The sequence below is a fragment of the Hydra vulgaris genome, chromosome 12 (assembly GCF_038396675.1).
Source record: "Hydra vulgaris chromosome 12, alternate assembly HydraT2T_AEP".
Classification (NCBI taxonomy): Eukaryota; Metazoa; Cnidaria; class Hydrozoa; order Anthoathecata; family Hydridae; genus Hydra; species Hydra vulgaris.
Window position 1 is genome coordinate 40,546,378 of NC_088931.1, and position 20,999 is coordinate 40,567,376.

General features: G+C 28.5%; 1 protein-coding gene across 3 annotated transcripts in view; it reads left to right on the forward strand.

Annotated features, from left to right (window-relative positions):
• LOC100207572 (C2 domain-containing protein 3) overlaps positions 1-20,999 on the forward strand; it is a 76,073-nt gene that overhangs the window by 7,343 nt on the left and 47,731 nt on the right. For all 3 annotated transcript variants that reach the window (XM_065813238.1, XM_065813239.1, XM_065813240.1), the window contains 4 exons: positions 1,454-1,562; positions 2,798-2,886; positions 7,741-7,838; positions 7,915-8,020. In XM_065813238.1, the coding sequence (XP_065669310.1) occupies positions 1,454-1,562; positions 2,798-2,886; positions 7,741-7,838; positions 7,915-8,020 (402 nt within the window). The remainder of the gene's footprint in view (positions 1-1,453; positions 1,563-2,797; positions 2,887-7,740; positions 7,839-7,914; positions 8,021-20,999) is intronic.

Genomic DNA, 20,999 nt, shown 5'->3' on the forward strand with positions numbered 1-20,999 from the left:
TATAAACAATATACCAACTTATAACAAAGCATTGCATCTGTCAACATTGAATTTTTTTCAGGATGTTCAATCAAAGGTTCCAACTGTTAAATAGGTTCAAATGTTTCAATTCTTTTTATGCCATTAACTTTAGATAGAGCCTTTGCAATAGGGCCAGTAAAACAATCCTGGAGTTAGTTGATAGTTGGAGCATGTAGTTTAACAGTTATATGCCTCAATGGTAATTTATTACAATGCAGCTTACAAATAGAATAATTAACCAGAATAATTGCCTCCTGGTTAATTATTCCAGATTTGATAGAAAACCTCCATTTTTTCCTGAACCAGTTATGGTGTTTTTACAATCCCCCTGTATTGCCCTTAAAACCATCTAATTATAAATAATTATTATAGTCATATTGTCTGAGCTTTAAATGACGTCATTCAAACAATGAAAGTCTGATTGTTTTAAATTTGTATGTCTTATTATATTTGAACACTTTTATTTTAATCTTTTAATGCGCTTCTTTTTTTTTACCCCACTAATATATTTATTTTTCGAAAAAAAAATTACCTACGTTTCATAGCATGTGGTAATATAAAAAAAATCTAAAAAGTTTCAGATTTCAATAGTTTAAAAATTGTAACCCCCCTTGCATTAATTCATAAATGATCAATTTTACCTAAAAACTGCAATCCCGCATAGGTAAAAAAACCTAAAGTCATTATTCACATATAGTGGTACCATTAAATTATCTGCCAAATTGGAAAAAACAAATTTTGAAAGTATGATGTACCCAATACCCATTTATGTCTCCACATACAGGTCTCTCATTTTCTCCAAAATTTTTAATGTAGATTTTTCTACATTTTCAACAATTTCTTTTTCTTTTCTTCACTTGTCCTACCTGTTTGAGGTGCATATACTGAAATTATATTAGGCACTGACCTTCTAATAGTAAATCTTAACACCATAACTCTTTTATTTGCTTATCTTATCTGAAATACATGGTTTATTATTCATATTTTTGCTACTAAAACACCTTGCACTTCTCCACATGGACCCCTAAAATATTTTTTTAACATTCTTCATTTACAAAAAAAAAGTTACAATAAACCTTTTTAACAAGTCACCTGCTAGTAAACATGTTTATTTTGTATAAGTTTTTTTCTATCTTCTATTTCACTCTACTTTTTTCTTGACTAGAACCCACATTAACTGACCTAACTTTCAATTGTTCACTTTTTGTCACTGATAATCACCAGCTACTTAACAGGGTTGGCGAATGGCGTTAGGATCAACCCTAGTTGCTGAAACACACATGTAATTGACCAATGGTTTATTTCTGACCAGTGACTTGCCTGAAGCTAACAACATAATATCAGACGCACCTCCTGTTGACCCCATATTTTCTTTTTAAAACTTCGCCTGAAACTTTTGAAACTTGATTAAACATTCTTTTCTCGTTTAAAGATATGAAGAGCTTGTTGTTTGATGTTGTATATGGGCGTACATGTGCAGACTTTGCCAAGATTGAAGTACCAAATATTCACCAAGTTACTGCAAGCAAACCAATTTTTGGGTATTTCTTAAATATTTTATCTATAAGAAAAGACGCTAAATCAAAAGATTTTTTTTTATATATGTTTTCGTTGGGTAGAGTATATATATATATATATATATATATATATATATATATATATATATATATATATATATATATATATATATATATATATATATATAGATCTATAGTTTGTTGTCTTTGGGAAGAGCGGAAGGAAAAAAATGATTCTTACGCCAACACATACGTCACTTTTAATTACTTTTGACTTTCGTCCAACATTTGCGTGTTGGACGAAAGTAAAAACCATTAATTTAATTACAAATAAATCGTTTTTAAAAAAAACCACAAAAACGCAAATTTAATTGACCAGAATGTTTTAAAAACATTCTGAATGTTTTTAACAATATAAACAATGTTTTTATTTTTATTTTTTTTAATAAAATGTTTTTATTTTTAATTTTTTTAATAAAATGTTTTTATTTTTATTTTTTTTTACTGTAAATCATGCGCGGAGTGTTGCTACATTGACTATCTTATAGCCTGACTCGCAAGGGAGTGCTGCTACATTGACTGACAAATAGCCTGACTCGCAAGGGAGTGCTGCTACATCGACTGACAAATAGCCTGACCCGCAAGAGAGTGCTGCTACATCTACTTAATAAAAAAAAATAATTCCGGTCTTGCATTTTAATTTTTACTTTTTGTCAACAAAATATGGAGAAAACTTTCAGACAACATCTACGGGTTGTATATATATATATATATATATATATATATATATATATATATATATATATATATATATATATATATATATATATATATATATATATATATATATATATATGTATATACATATATATATATATATATATATATATATATATATATATATATATACACATATATATATATATATATATATATATATATATATACACATATATATACATATATATACATATATATATATTTATATTTATAATTGTATATACATATACATATATATAATATATATATATATATATATATATACATATATATATATATATATATACAATTATATTTATATTTATAGTTGTATATACGTATACATATATATGTATATATATATATATATATATATATATATATATATATATATATACATATATATATGTATATTTATATATATATATCTGTGTGTATATGTATATTTATATACATATAAATATAAATGTGTGTATATATACTTGTACACTATATATTAGTCATTATCCATTGATCTGCTCTACTGTGAATTTGAAAAGAAAGCAGGTGGGCACATTATCTATAACAATTGCTTTCAAATCAATATCAGGTATGTTTATTATTTTTTGTAAGATATAATATAAATATTAAAGATGAACTATATATACATTAGATACAGTTATAAAATACTTAATTGATCATCATTAGGAGGGTTCCATGCAGTTTTATAAAATACAGTCAACCCAAATAGTTTGATTGACTATATTTTACAAATTTATTTATTTAGTTATAATTTTTCTATTGACTAAATTTATATTTACAAGTTATGCATTATTAAAAGTAATTTTGTACAACAATAACCATGTAATCATTAACATTAATTTTTTGTAATGAAAACATCATTTTTTTCTTTTTTTGTGTGTTTTTTCATTGTTCTGCTTATACCATGACATAGGTCCTTTCATATTTTTTATTTGAGAACATTATGTATCTTAATTTTAAAACACTAAAAGGAAGTTTTTTAAATGGTTTTACCAACCAAAAAAAAACACCAAAAGAAAGGTTTTTAAAGGGTTTTACTAATCAAAAAAATCTAAAAGAAAGGTTTTTAAATGATTTTACTAACTAAAGAAGAAAATCAAATGAAAGGTTTTTTTAATGATATATTTATTATTTAGATTATAAAAAAGTATTTGTTTTATTGTTATCAATAAAACAATATCATAACATTTAAAATCTTTAGTACCTTAAGGAATAAGTCTCTAATTAATTTTTTGAGGTGCATAAATGTTCAAGTTTGCAACTGGTCATTAGGGTGGTCCTAATATATTATAAATGTGTTTTATATAATAAAATAACATTAGTTTTTAAATTCTTATCCAAAAAATTGGTCAGCCTCGTTCTAAAATATAGCAAAATAAAATAAGAATTACAAAATTAATAACTTCATAAAATAAGAATTACAAAATTGCTTCTTTTTTCTTTATTTTGAATATATATATATATATATATATATATATATATATATATATATATATATATATATATATATATATATATATATATATACATAATATATATATATATATATATATATATATATATATATATATATATATATATATATATATATATATATATATATATATATCAGAGGTGTTCACATAACCACTTGAAAAAATTTTTTTTCTCTGATCTGAATGCACACTAGTTTATCTTGTGCAAATTGGCATTAAAATTTACTGTGCAAAAGATAATTAAAATAAATTAATGTTTAGAGGTTGCTCAATGGCCTTTTAGTTTTATAATAATAGCATTATGCCTTAAATAATTTCCTAATTTTATCAATTTAGATAAAATATTAAACAAATTTGATGTTCCATTGTCTTTTATGAGCTAACTTCTTTGGTCATGTGGCAAGCAGCCATCTTGTCATCTGATGTTTTTGATTGAAAAACATTTTCATTAATTGTAATTTTTTGCTGAACAACTGAAATATTTAAAGATTTTGAGGTTCTTATTTATTTTAATCCTATAAAATAATAATTATAGCTGTTATGGCAATATCTTGTTTTTTAGTGCTAAATATTATTGGGTGACTTAACTTACTTTAGTGTTTGTAGTTTTGTAATACTTATGATTTCATCACATTCATATTGAAATATTGATCACATATTTTAAATTATGTTTGCAAATTAATATTTAATTTCTCAAGTTGAGTTTAATTTGGTATCATTTAATTTGAGCTTGTTGCTGAAAATGAGTGCAAAGATAAGTTCTTCAAATTTTCCTTTGACACGTAATCGAACTGCAATATGGTTGATTGGTCAACCTAAGAAGAACCTACCAAGCAATGTCCTTCCAACAATGGTTGATGTGTTAAGGACATTTTTCCACTATCACAAAGCATTGAAACAAACAGTTCCAGCCGGTGCAAAAGCAACATCTAATGGTTTAGCTCACATCTGGAAAAAAGCTAGAATTCCAATGACTTACCAGCCTCATATTGTATCAAAAGTGAAAGCATGTGTTGATGAATATAATTTAATTAAAAAGAATAAAGAAAGAGCTAATAAGTCACAGATTGCTAGAGAGAAAGATTTTAGTATCAAATTAGATTTACTGTTTGACATTTTACACAAGGATGCAAACTAGCTAATTAAAATTGATGAAGATAAAATATTTCTGGAAGACCAAAAGAATGCTCATATGATGAAGATGGCTGGAGAAGATGTAAAATTATCTCAACAAAAAAAGCGAACAGCAGAGCGTCAACAAGCAGAAACAAAAAGAAAGCAGAATGAGGAAGAGAGAAGACAAAAAGCAAATGCTGTCCTTACCCCTAGCTGTAGCCACTTTAGTCTTGATTGTGACAGTGACAAAGCAACAGAAGTCAGTGACATTCCTGATGACAATGATGATTATGAAATAAAAATTCCGGTTTATCACAAAAAACTAGTAACCCAATCAACTGACTGTGAACAAAGTCCTAAAGATAAAAAGCCACATATTCTCAATGAAATTTTGGTTTCTCCAGATGTATCATCCACACTTGATCAAATCAATTTATCTGCCCAAAAATTCATTATATTGGTAGCTGCAATTGCTAGAGCAAGTGGAGAGGACCTCCCAAGTACACCATTATCAAGATCAACAGTCTGCTGCAAACGCATCATGCACCGTTCATCAACTCAAAATCACATTCGGCAGAAATTTACGTAAGTGAGAAACAACATATGGTCGTCCACTGGGATGGTAAGATGATGAGAAACAGCACCAACTATGAAAATCCAAAGTCCAATGTTGATAGAATTGCTCTTGATGTGACTGGTCGTAATCTGGAGAAAATACTGGGTATTGTAAAGATATCATCTGGCACTGGACTGGCATAAGCAAAAGCAACCTTCTAGTTACTGACCATATGGAATATTGCAAATTATATTGTCGGTATGTGTTTTGACACAACAGCATCAAACACGGGTTCCCAAAATGGTGCGTGCATCTTGCTAGAGAAGTTGATGGAGAAAAATCTTCTCTACTTTGCTTGCCGTCACCATATGCATGAAGTAATTATTGGGGAAATATACTCAGTTTTGCTTGGACCCAGCAGTGGGCCCAACATAGCTCTATTTGAACGATTTCAGAAGTGTTGGCCAAGCATAAATCAAGCCAATTATGCTCCATTAGATGACACCCATCTTGCTGAACCACAGCTTCAGCAACTTAGTTCAGAGGCTTGCTGTTTGGTGCAGCCTTTCTTATCAGATGACTCTTCGTACTTACCAAGAGAAGACTACAAAGAGATGATCTATCTTTGCCTTTTAATTTTGGGTTTTCCGTTATCAGACTATGCCACCAAGAAGTATCGCTTTCGCATGCCGGGAGCTTATTACATGGCTAGATGGATGGCTAAAGTCATTTATTGTATGAAGATATACCTCTTAAGAAATGAATTCAAGCTGACTATGAAAGAACAGAACAACTTGTGCGAATTTTGTATCATTGCTGCTCATATCTATGTACCAGCATGGATTGCCTGTCCAATTGCAAGTGATGCTCCAGCAAATGATCTGATGCTCTTCACAAGAATTAAACAATATTATGAGATCAACAAGGTCATTTCAAATGCTGCTATGATGAAGCTTCAAAATCACACTTGGTACCTTGGGTCAGAAATGATTCCACTTTCATTATTTTCTGACAGGGTTTGTAACACAGAAAAAAAGTTGATTGTTGAAGCTATGATTCAAAGTGGAGCTGATTGGAGTGTTAGGGGTATAAAGTGTCCAGCAGTAGAATTAAACAAGTTGGAAAAGAAGCAACTTCATGAGCTTGTTACATCATCATTAACTGCTGCTTTGCAGTCACTTGGTCTCAATGTAACCATTTTATCTGGAACCAATCCAAAGACCTGGGAGAAAATTGCTGAATTTCGTTATACTAAAGCAATTATAAAATCTGTGAAAGTTATCAATGACACTGCTGACGTTTTGTTGCTCTTATGATCACATTTAATCAATCCATCACAAAAACTGAATCTGAAATGCAGAAACTAATACAAGTTGTTGAGGACAACAGAAAACGCATTCCAGATTGCCGCAAAAGCATCTTGATGACATATGCCACTATTGCTACAGACTAAACTTTTGATCTTGCAAATAGTGCAACATTTGAATGTTATTTGCATTATTTAAGGAATATTTTGAAAATGATTAATTGTATATCATAGCTATAGCTCAAGTTTTTTAAATATTGTTGTTGCTGCCAATGCTTTTAACACAGTAAATTTTTATTTTCCTTGAGCAACCTCTAAGTATTATCCAAAACACCTAAGATTTTGCACAGAAGTTTTTTTCAATCAAAGAAACAATTTTTAAAACTGTGCAACAAAAAAAAGTATATATATATTTAAAAAAATATATAACATATTTTAAAAACATTATGAGTGAGGTTAGAGAAATATAATGTACAAATATGTATATAATATGTCAAATAATCAAAAGTAATGGTGCACCATTAAAAACAAGTTTAACAAAAACTTTTTAAATTTAGTTTTATTTTAGTTGGGGTGCATCAGCACATTAAAAAAATAGTTAAAAATAAAATAAAAAATAAGTTAATTAGTGCAGAAAATTTTTATTTATTAAAATTTTTTTTTATTTTTAAAATAAAAGTTTACTGATTTAGTTTAAAAAGTGAACAGAGTTGTAATTAATAAAATAATTAATGGAACTAAAAAACTAAATGGATAAAAAAATTAAATTTTATTATTTAAATGCTTTTTGTATATATTCAACTTATTATGTTTCTTTATTTTTCTTTAGTAAACCTATAATAGTTTATCTAATGTTTCTGTAAAAATGTTAAAGTTGATAGATTAAAGATTGTCAAATGCAATAAACTATTAAAGGCTATTTCAAATTTAAAAATAAATATTTATAAATAATTCTGTATAATTTTCAAGATACATTTAACATCGCATCTTCAATAATCCCTACTACAGATAAACAGTTTGAACAAATGCCTTTAAAACCACCGAAAAATTTTCACTGTAAAAGTTTGGTAAGTGTATTTTGTAAGGTGATTAATCATATACATTTAATTAAGCATCAATTAGACAGTAATTTTTTCTTTTTAGAATTCTAAATATAAAGAAACTATTTCCAAAACAGATATTTCACCAGTAAACAATTTCAAGCATATAAATAAAAAAACAGAGTTAGAAGATCAGCAACAAGTTAATTGTAAGTGATCATACAAAATAGCATATATGTATAAATATATGTATATATGTATAACTGCCAACCTAAAAGTGTTTGAGGTCAGCAAAAAATTGCCGACCTCGTTTCCTTGCTTTAAGGATAAACCTTTACATCTAATTTTTTTGCCGACCTGATGCTGACCTCTAACAGATTAAGGTCAGAAACATTTTGTTGACCTTAATCTGTTAGACCTCATTTTTCCTAATTCCGAGGGCTTTATATATATATATATATAAATATATATATATATATATATATATATATATATATATATATATATATATATATATATATATATATATATATATATATATATATATATATATATATAAAGCTTTATTTATATATATATATATATGTTAGAGGTCAGAATCAGGTCAGCAAAAAAATTTGATGTAAAGGTTTATCCTTAAAACAAGGAAACGAGGTCGGCAATTTTTTGCTGACCTCAAACACTTTTAGGATGGCAGTTAAGTCAACATTGCTGAATGTCGACCCTAATTCGGAGGGCTGTATATATATATATATATATATATATATATATATATATATATATATATATATATATATATATATATATATATATATTTATATATATATATGTTTTTTTTTTTTGTTTTTTTCAAACATCTTCGCTTCCAACAAGGCTGCAAGCAGCCACTAATTAAAGTTCGAAGTTACTGAAAGAGAAAAGATGAAGATTGTAGAGCAAGATAACGATTGACGGACGACTTAAAAGATTGCAAATTATATGAATCAGGAAAGCAAGATGAAGGAAGCGAATTCCAAAGAGCTGATGTTCGAGAAAAAAAACTAGATGAATAAGCGTTTTTGGAGCACTTAGGAACAGTCACAGAAAAAGGATGACACTTAATTGAATGATGAGTAACACGAGAATGAATTTTAGTAGATGGCACAAGAGACACTAGCTCTTTAGAGCAGTGCCCATTATAGTATTTGTAGAAAAGAGAAAGAGAAGCAACATTACGGCGATGTGATAATGGTTGGAGGTTGGCTGCAAGAGCAGGTCCAATTATGTTTACAATGCGTTTTTGCACCTTGTCTAAAAGAGAAAGGGCATCATTATAAGATCCGCCCCACATATGGCAACAATATTCCATACAAGGCCAGATTTGAGATTTATAGAGATAGAGAATAGAATCCGAAGTAAGAAAGTGACGAGCTCGATAAAGAGATGCAACCTTAGCAGATGCTAATTTTGCAACTGATTTGATATATGTTTTCCAAGAAAGATTGGAAGTAAGAGTTAATCCTAGAAGATGAAGATTAGGTGACTCATCGAGTACATCACCGTTCATAAATATAGGAAGATCTAAATTATTGCGATAATGATTGGCTGAAAAAAATTGAGTTTTATCTGAATTAAAGTTCACCAGCCACTGTGAGCCCCATGCTGTAGCAGAAGTGAGATCCTTTTCAAGCTCAAATGCCCCCTCCAAGCAATCAGAGGGTGTTGGTTTCTTATCACGACAAGAATAAATGGTAGTATCATCAGCAAACAATGCCACCTTAGATGTGAAAATATCTGGAAGATCGTTAATGTAAATTAAAAAGAGTATCGGGCCAAGGATAGAACCTTGAGGAACCCCTGAAGTAACAGAATAAGAAGAAGAGTGTTGTCCATCGAGGACAACTTTTATGCTACGATTGGAAAGGAAGGATTCAATGATCTTAAAGATGTTGCCGGATACACCATAAGAAGAAAGCTTATGGAGAAGACCAGCATGCTAAACTTTGTCAAAAGCTTTTGAAATGTCAAGAGCGATAGCCTTAACCTCTCCACCTTTATCTAATGCACGATAAAACCTGTCAGTTATTACTGTTAGCAAATCAGCTGTAGAACGAGAAGATCGAAATCCATATTCATGGTCAGAAAGTAAGTTATTAGGTTCAAGATGAGAAATTAAGTGTTTGTTAATTAAAGATTCAAAAACCTTGCTTATGATAGGAAGAAGACTTATGGGACGGTAGTTAGACGAATCAGATCGCTCTCCAGAATTTTTGAAGATAGGGATAACAGATGCCGCTTTCCAGCAGGCTAGAAAGCAAGACTCAGATACAAACATATATATCTATATCTATATCTATATATATATATATATATATATATATATATATATATATATATATATATATATATATATATATATATATATATATATATATATATTATATATATATATATATATATATATATATATATATATATATATATATATATATATATATGTATATGTATATGTACATATATATATATATATATATATATATATATATATATATATATATATATTTTTATATATATATATATATATATATATATATATATATATATATATATATATATATATACATATATATATATATATATCTTGAGTGATGTAGTATTATAAAATAAGTATTTTAAAAAATAACAGTTTTTATAATTAGCGGACAAAAAATATACATAATAATACAGGTTTTATACAGGTCATTTACAAAATTTTTAAAATTTTGTTCCATCTTGCTACAAATATGGTCTTTCGTTGTTTGATTGATAGAACATATAAAATTGATATTATTTGACTGCGATTTGATAAAGCATAGTCATAATAGGACGTAGTTTGGCCAGTTGGGCCGTTTTCGCAAGATTGTTTTGTTTTTTAACAATAAAAATTAAAAATTTGAATTAATGTTGAAAATAGTTTATTTATCGTGCCTAGACTACCAATACCTGCACAAAATTCTAAAAAATATCAAACTTTGGAGAGAAACAGTCCATTGATTCTCTTATATTAGATCTAGAATCAGACGTTTTTTTTGAAAAAAGTAAGTTTCTTAATAATGTCGATGCTTTTCTTACAGAAATTAAGAATGGAAGCGTTTTAAACAACTTTAACTTTTTTTTTTTTTTTACACAACTTCGCTTCCAACAAGGTTGGAAGCAGCCACTAATTAGAGTTGGAAGTTACTGGAAGAAAAAAGATGATGATTGTAAAGCAAGTTAACGATTGACGGACAACTTAAAGGATTGCAAATTATATGAATTAGGAAAGCAAGATGAAGGAAGCAAATTCCAAACAACTGATGTTCGAGGAAAAAAACTAGATGAATAAGCGTTTTCGGAGCACTTAGGAACAGTCACAGAAAAAAGATGAGACTTAGTTGAATGATGAGTAACACGAGATTGAATTTTAGAAGATGGCACAAGAGATGCTAGCTCTTTAGAGCAGTGTCCATTATTGAATTTGTGAATTACACGAATATTAGTGAATGATAGGTTTAGAGAATTTGGTGATGATGATGGTTTTTTGTGTTTTATAGTTTTTGGTACTTTATTCATTTTTAAATTTGATTGAAGAACTTGAATTAAAGCATAGATAGTACTCAGGACACTGTTTAATAGCCAAGCAATTGCCTCATTACTATTAATAAACCCTAAGCCGTAACAAAGGGCTCCAAATGTGGCCTCCGCAATGCACACCAAAAGTACAAACAGGAACACCATCCATGCGCAACATGACACTGCTAATACTTTGATATTTTTCAACTGTTGATGGAATCAGCCTCTCTGAGAGCTACCTCAGAGTTCGGGAAACCTGACTACCAGCCGGCCTCAGAACCATAAAACTTAGTTTTAGAGCTGTACCTTCATTAGGAGATAAAAGAATGAGTTGCCTAGTCATAAAAACAGAGACATAAGCAAAACCCATGCATTGAGTCAAGAGGATCCAGCATTCAACATCCTAAACTGGAAACAATGTATTAAAAATTGATTGACTCTTCAACACTGCAAACAAATGCAACAACTGATATTAAGCATGCGTGTACTGCAGACGAGTTCATAACTTTCATTTTAAAAAGCATTAAATTTGTGCAAAACGATCTTTGCTACCCTCCATATATCAGAGATGAGATTTCATGGTACAGTTTCTCTGAAGATGATGCAAAATATTCATTTGATCTAATAAAGGAAGTTATTGAAAATTTTAATGGTAATGCGGAAGTTTTTTATCCACAATTTTACAAAGTTGCTGGTCAGAAAGGTTTTATGAAAATCTCACAGATAAAACCTCAACTCTTGTAGGATATGTCCTTGCAAGTCATATTTTGGCTCATTTGACTTAGTCTAAAAATGCCACCTCAGTTTTAGTTATGAAAAGAGTAAGGTAAGTTGTAACACAACTTACCTTAATCTTTTCATCTCACTATTATCAAGAAGGGTTCTAAAGTCTTGAATACTAAAAAACAGTATTCAAGACTTGGGAGCCCTTTTTGCAAATACTAACGACAAGTGTGTGTATATATATATATATATATATATATATATATATATATATATATATATATATATATATATATATATATATATATATATATATATATATATATATATATATATATATATATATATATACATATTGACACACACACACACAATTATTTTGTACAAATAATGCTTTTATAAGGTTTGTGGCTTTGAAATTAGCCGTTTTTAATTTCCTTCTTTTGATGAGTTCATTTTTTTTACCAATTTTGGCATGGTAATTTCTCTTTGGTAAAGGTCTTAGGTTTAGGATTATTGTCAAGACTATTAGTTCCTATAATTGGTTTGAAAGTACATTGGTTTCTTATCGTATTGTTATTATACCCAATATCATGTAAAGATGGGTTATCCTTTCTTCTTCCAATGGCTCATTGTTGGGCAAAATAATTTTCTAATGAATCTTGACATTGCTGTTCAGTTAAAACATATTGGACACCCTTATTTAAAAGGTATTTAATTAAATCAATAACTGAGTGAACAGTATTATTGATCCCTTCATATGTTTGCCAAGATAAAAACATATTCCCCCGATCAGCCTTAGTAAAATTTCCAGGTCTTCAATTAATTTCCAATCTTCAAAATATTTAAAAAAAAATTTAGTCAGCCTCATTAGCCTTTCATCATTCATCAAATAAAATGGCTTGAAAAATCATTTAACATCTGACAGTATTCAGCAGTTCTAGAGGCTTCAGCAGGACCAAATGCCTTTAAAACAGTGCTAACAGATGAACTAAGTACTTGAGCTGCTAATCTTACATTCATTTTGGAAAATGGGCTTAACCTAATGTGTTCTAAGGAGAGATTTAGGCAAGTGTGAAGGCCACAGTTTAGATCTTCATAAAATAATTCAGATATGTGGTTCCACAAAATGTGATTATCAGTATTCCACGTATATCTTCCTTTACCTGATGCAGAATAAAAAAGGCAATTTCGAGCAGTCTTTATCAAATGTGGAGGATCAGCTATGAAATATATATAATGATCATCATCAGAAAATTTATTCTTGATGTGGTAGATAAGTTTAACGTTTGTGTTAATATCTTGTTCTTCTGTCATATGAAAATGCATGCTAAAATATTTGCGGTTGCATGAGGCACCATCACTTGTTGTAGCAATTACTTTAAGATTGCATGAAAGCTCTAAAATACTGAAAACCTTCCAAAATAAGGGGAATAATTGAATAGCTTGGATGTTTGTTGTAGCAAAGTTTGCAAAACAATATTTAAAAGGGTTTATAATACCTCTCACAAGAAAAACAAGGATATGTGTTGCAATTTCATCAACTTTGTTAAGAGTTGCATAGTTAATATTTGTGTCACCAAGATCAACAAATCCAATATGATCACCAGAATACTTGTTAGGGGTGTTCAAAAAAATAAAATTTCAAAAACACGAATACACAACAAGCTAAATTTGGGGCAAATATTAAATCAAATACAATTACAAAAAAAAAAAAAAAATCAAAAATATTGAGATTTACCTTGTGCTCAAGCGTCAAACCCCCCTAAAAATGCCCCAAATAGTACCCTCGTAGCAAGGCTTTGAGCACAAGGTAAATCTTAATATTTTTAATTTTTTTTTTTTTAATGTACTCATAATAATTTCCACTTTTTTTTTAAATTGATGTGTATCCGTAATTTTTCTTAATAGTTCTTTAAATTGAAAACGATTTTATGCAAAAAAACGAAAGTATGCGCATTTAACAAAAGAATGCGCAATAATTCGTAGTTATTTTATTTGTTTATATTCACATTGTTTGGTTTTCATTTTATTTGTATTTAGCTTTTTAGAAAAACATTTTTTTATAGGTTGATTGAATGATACAAACTTAAATTACGTGCAACTTGTATCTTTAAAAAATATTTTTATCATATACTAAAGTTCAAGCTATCTTCTGAATTTTGCAGCGTAAGCTAAGTAGTCCCTCTGCGATTCTTTCCTTGCTTATAACTTTGTTATTTTGTCTCTTGGTTAATAAAGATTCACTGCCTGATGCCTTAAAAATTGAGCGAACTTTGTCCACAGCAATGAGCCTATTTTGTTTTTCTTTCTCGCCTCTGTAGCGGTGAACAAATTGTTGCATCATTCCAATTGCCCTTTCAGCGTGGTCGTTTACACAAACAATATTTTTTGCAAAATTTAAAAATAATTCATATGTTGATTGCGTGTGCCAATACTGAGGTGGCAAGGTCAGCCAATCATCAATTTGTTGATCTTTTATTCCGATCATATCAAACATTAACCAGGAGAACTCGTCAACCAAAGAAGCTAAACTAGGAATTTGCTGATGAATGTTAAGTTCAGTTTTCAACAATTTTTCTATATCTTTTTTTTGCTTATTTTCAGTTTTAAAGTAACATGACTTAGGTTTTGGAAATGATAATATTGCCAAGATACCATGTATGTTTAAATAAAGAATTTAACACAGCATCAGCAGCAAATGGTTCTGTACATACTGCTTTATACTGATGCATTTGATGAATAGCAGTTACATCCATAAAAGGAGCTTTGATTGTATTTTTTGATTCAGGTACCACTTTGCATAAAAACAAGCTATAAATTCAGTTATTACCTTAAAATTTTTTTTTTTTTTTGAATAAAATCAATTTGAGTTGAAAGAATTTGCATTTTTAAATAATATATAGATTTCCCAAGAAATCTTGCATGATGAACCGCTCCAGTTTTTCGAATTTTAATGATAGAAGGAGAAAGATAGCTGACCACTAGCTCTGCAAGTTCTTTTCTATTTTCCCTTACAATATTATTTCTCAATAAGCAAAATCTACAATACTCAAGAGATTCTGTAGCAGTTTTTTCAACAACAGTTCCTTTAATTTCTTCCCAACCAAATTTTACTAACATTGATGGGTTGTACTCAAAATTAGGCTACTCAAACAAGTTTTTGAAATGTTTAAACAAAAGGTTATCGGGGGTCTTAGTTTTTTTATTTGTTATAGTCTCACAAAAGTGTGTGATTCTCAAAAGAGAAACATGATGTCTGCAAGCTAAAAGAATTAGATATTTATTTAACTCAGTAGATATTCTTATTAAAGATCCTTTATGTATTCCTGTATTGCTTGATGTGGTATCAAAACAAAGTAATCCAATCTTTGATTCGAGATTGTACTCTTTTAGGACTTTCATTACACCATTGTACTGATCTTCTCCAGATGAGGAGGGTAATGGCATAACTCCAAGAAGATGGGACTCATTATCAATAGTTACTAGAACAGCAAGTCTATCATTTTTTTCCATTATTAATTTCAAAAAGTGTCTTTCCGTCAAAATGTATAATGCATGGGTAGGGAGAAGCTTGGATGCTAAGTTCGACATCTTCTTTAGCAATAACTCCCATTTCATGAGCTGTTTGTTTTATCTTTCTAGATGCTGTTGACCCACTGCAATTTACATTTGTAAGATCAACCCCAGATCTATCAAGGATTGCAACAGTAACTTTTGTCAAAATGTTTGGAGAATTATCAGTAATTGTGGCAATTAGAGCAACATTACCAGAAATAATATCTTTTGGGATCTCAGCTTTTATAAGACAATTTGACTCTATAGAACGTTAATATCCTGGTTCAAAATCGGAATCAAAGGATCAATCTTCGCTGGTGTCCGTACTAAATTCTAACTCTGAACTTATTTCTATTGATTTAACAGCATTTTTTATAGATGGATTTCTCTTTCTTGATTGCTCCGAAATATAAACAGCATACACTATAAAATAAAAATTAATGTACCCAAAATAAAAACCAATGAAAAATTGGAGAAGAGTGAGCAATGAGAGGAGAGTTTTTAAATTCAGAAAAAAGGTTTATAATATGGATTTATATTATAATATATAATACCTTCTCGCTATATTTTTTATCTTCAGGCCCTAGAAATAACTTTCTGTTGTGTTCTTGATCGAATAAAAAATCTAGGTCCTCTTTCCTATCTAGGTCTGATCTATTCTTGTCCTTCTTTATCCAGTTTTGTAAGTCAGCTATTTCTGCCCAAAAGATGTTTCCCAGCTCCTTTCTAAAGTCTTGTTGCCTTTTTAATTCTAAAGGCGACCTCCTGTGCATATTTTTTTTCAAATTCAAATATTTTTTGTTCAACTTATTCAGCTTTTGTATCAAGTTATTATCTGATTGAAGAGGGAATCTAGCTTTAAACCAGGGACCCTTGATTTTGCTTAGAATACACCAACAATGCAGTTCAACACATCTCTCGTATTTTCTTGTCTTTTTTTACCGAGCATGCAATTATCATTAACTTTTTTAATGTGTTAGAAAGCATCGACTAATTAAAAGCTATGTGTTGTAAAATATTTAATCCAGTTGGCAGTTGATCAACTAAAGTTAATAATAAAAATATATTGTACAATGTGAAATCTTTTAGTCATAAGATTTCACATTATAAACTATAATCTTATATCCTAAACTAGATATTTAAAATTAAAAAAAGCTCAAAACAAATTCGTTACTTGGTATTGCTGGTTTCACTTTCTCAATAATAAAATGTTTTTTTTTATTTTGTTTTTATATTTCGCTTTTCATTGCCACTTTTTAATTGTTTTTTTACTTTTATTTGCACTTGAAACTTTCATTTTTTGTGACTCTCCTTTGTTTTCTATTTGTCCATTTTAATTTTTAAAACTATTTTAAAAGAAATGACATTCACTAATTTCAAAATATGAGATAAAACTAAAATGTCTACTGCAGAATTTTGCAATATACATTAATGTTAATTTACAATTGTCAGTTGTTTTTTTTACAACTTTTAGACAGGTAATAAAATTGTTTATTAAGTGAGAACAAAAGAAAAATGCAAACAAAGTACACAAATCAAATAACAAAAGAAACATTAATAATTAATAAACCAAACAATGTGAATATAAACAAATAAAATAACTACGAATTATTGCGCATTCTTTTGTTAAATACGCATATTTTCGTTTTTTTGCATAAAATCGTTTTCAATTTAAAGAACTATTAAGAAAAATCACGGATACACATCAATTTAAAAAAAAAGTGGAGATTATTATGAGTACATTAAAAAAAAAAATTAAAAATATTAAGATTTACCTTGTGCTCAAAGCCTTGCTACGAGGGTACTATTTGGGGGATTTTTAAGGGGGGTTTGACGCTTTAACACAAGATAAATCTCAATGTTTTTGATTTTTTTTTTTTGTAATCGTATTTGATTTAATATTTGCCCCAAATTTAGCTTGTTGTGTATTCGCATTTTTGAAATTTTATTTATTTTAACACCCCTAATACTTATCCCAAACCAAGTTTTCCTGAATTTTCATTTCATCAAATAAAAAGTGATAAACTGTTCTTGCTCAGAAAAATCCTTTACCTTTAAACTTAATTCATCGGCAATTTCATTGTTAAATCCTCTTTGTGGTCAGATATAGTTTTTGTAGTCTCTTAAACACCTTTGACTTGGTAAAATTACAAATCCAGAATCTGTTTTTTCATTAAAACAAATTTCCTCATAAGCTGCAGGAGACTTTGCAACAAGACCTAAACAATAGCGAAAAGTTTAGCTGGAATAAGTAATTTATCACTATTTTTTTGAAAAGTTATTTTTTCTTGAGACTGAAGACATTGGCATGCCTTACAAATCTTATCCTTAGTAATAATAACTTTGCATGAAAGAGATCCAATATGTTCTGTTTAATTTAAAGGTAAAGAATAACTATTAAATAATTCAAACTTTTTAGGTATAGCTTGAATAAGATATACATAAGAACTAACTGATTTATTTGTAATACCAGGGCATACCATATATGATAACAAAATTGAAATAAGATTAGAAATAGTTGTATTAAACATTGATCTTTTTAAATGCAAGTATATTTCATGATTACCTGGTAGAAGCCATATATAGTCAATGTAAATTTTGTACTTCGGAACAGTGTGAACATCATTCATCTTACTCAATTTAAAAAAAGTTTCACTAGCATTTATATCCCAGTCAAGTTTTTGAAAGCTAATTCGTTTAACCAATTCCTTAAAAGACTTATATGACTTACTATTAACTGCTTCATCTGATATAGAAGGAAAAGCTGATCTCTTTAGGGATATAGAAGAAGCTGATCCTCATGCTTTTTGGGAATAAGCTAACATGAAGAAGGGCATTGCAATGAAAACCTTTTAACTTGAAAATTTAATGTAGGTAGTGAACCAGGCTTGAGAGTAGTTTTAATTGGATTGACAATTAACATGTTAGCTTTGTAATGCTTTTCGCAAATAAACAATATTTTTTATTTTATTTGGGTCTTTAGGCTTTTGTAAATTACTCTATCTTTAGTTATAATGTGTATAAGTTTTTTTCTCCATTCTTTATTGAAATGATCATCGGTGGATGGTATCTTAAAAAGTGAAACACCTTTATTTCTTTTAGAAGTACCACAACCAAAAATGGAACAATTAGCACCAGGCATTTGCAAATACCAAGGATAAATCAACAACCTTTTTGTAAATATTATTCTTAAATGAGTCTTTGCTTACAAACAGTGTGCACTAGTTAGTAGGCTGGGTTCTAAAAATACGCTAACAATAAGATAAACAAAAGCGCTCTTCAACTGGCCAGACTATTTATTTTATGACTATGGATAAAGACATAAAAATATTTTACAAAATAGTCAATTTCCACAAAAAATGATTGACTCCTTATGCAATATAAAAGCAAATAAAAACTTAACAAACGTTGGAAAAGTATAAAAGAAATAAAAGAACTAGTGAAGTTTGAAGAAACTAAATTGAAAGTGCCATTTTAGTACTGGATTTATTAAACATACTTTTCTTGATAAACGATCATAATTAAATTTAGCAAAGCAAGTTTCATTTAAGTGAGGATGATTATAAATATATGTGTTTTATTCTTCCTATAGTCTTCATAGTCTTTATCATTTAATTATTAGTACCATTAATTAATAATAATTAAAAAATAAAAGTACCATTAATTGGCAAGTAGTTTTGCTAATATAACAAGATTTACTGCAAAATCAAATTGGTAGACAAATGATTTAAGATCAGCAGATTTAAGTTGAGTCTCATTTCTATATATTATACTCAATTTAGTTTTTTAAATGTCAACTTTAATCTAGGCACTTTTTCAGACAAAGATGAATTAGAAGTACAGCTAAATAAATATCCTTCATATATAGATCCTGCTAGCCCAAGCCCAAACACCTAGTCCATCTGTGTACTGAAGCCTATACAGATGGCTATTTCAGCATGACATTGTAAATGGACTTTACAACAGAGTCAAATGCAAGCGATCTATTTTTCTCATTTGTAAACTGTTTTTAGTGGCATTATGGCATGATGTGTTATTTAGCATTTTTTTTATTTGTATGATGGGTATTGTATAGTTGCTTGTACAATACATACAACTACATAGAAGAGCACACATGGTGGATAAGTAATATTTTTCTGGTTCTCTTTTATTGATGGATGATTGGAACATGAGACAACATGTTTTTATTGTACTGTTGTAATTGTTCTGTTGTTACTCAACTGTTGTAATTATTGTGTATAAAATATCTAAAATAAGTTACGCTTATTAGAAAAGAAATTTGTTGTTGGCAAAATTTTTGTTGTTTGCTGAATACAATTATCAACTTTTTTAGAAATTCTCAATATGGTTTATTAGGTGAGGATTCCTTTAAACAATTTTAACAAAAAATGATACAGTTATAAGCAAATGATGATTTTAATGCAATTTTAAATTAATTTTTGTATTTTTGTGTTTAAATTCATTTTTGCATTTTTGCGATTCTTGCTTTTTATTTTTTTATTTATTTTTTTATTATTTTTTATTATCAGAATTTACACACTCATAAGCATTATTCATCTATGCTACCTTTAAAATTATGTTGTTACTGAACTGTCTAAATCTCAGAATATTGCTCTTTCCATCAATAATACTATTTGAGTATCAAATGATTCTAGCATCCTTTTAATAAACTATATTTTTGAAGTTTCTGTTTTTTTAAATTTATTTATAAAGTATTTGATCACCTAATAAATCTACATATATTTAGATAGTTTTCTTGAAATAATTGATCCAATCATCACTAAGAAGTTAAACAAATTTGGTCAAGATGTTTACCAATCTTCTAGTGGTGCTATCTTAGAATCTGTTATTCCTTTATCTCCATATATAACAGTTATATATATATATATATATATATATATATATATATATATATATATATATATATATATGTATATATATATATATATATAAATGTTATATATGGGTCATTCCATATCAAATCACTTAATGGTCCCCTTGGTACCACCTCAAATTTCCTTCAAGTTTTGATCACCCACAGTATTTATGAAAAAATACAAAACTCAAAATTTCAGCTTGATTGGCCAAACCGTTCAAAAGTTATGATTTAATATTGACAAAAATCCGAAAAATTTAAGTATCTGGAGCTTACAGTAGATTTTTTTGATTTTTGACAGAGCATAACTTTGAAATAAAAAAGATGATCACCTGAAATTTTGTATGTTTACATTCATTTTGTAGGCATAGAAAGTAGCGTAGACAGTTAAAATAAATTATGAAACTTTTTACTGGCGAGGTTCTATATTTGGACAATCACCATAAAAAGATTCAAAGAGC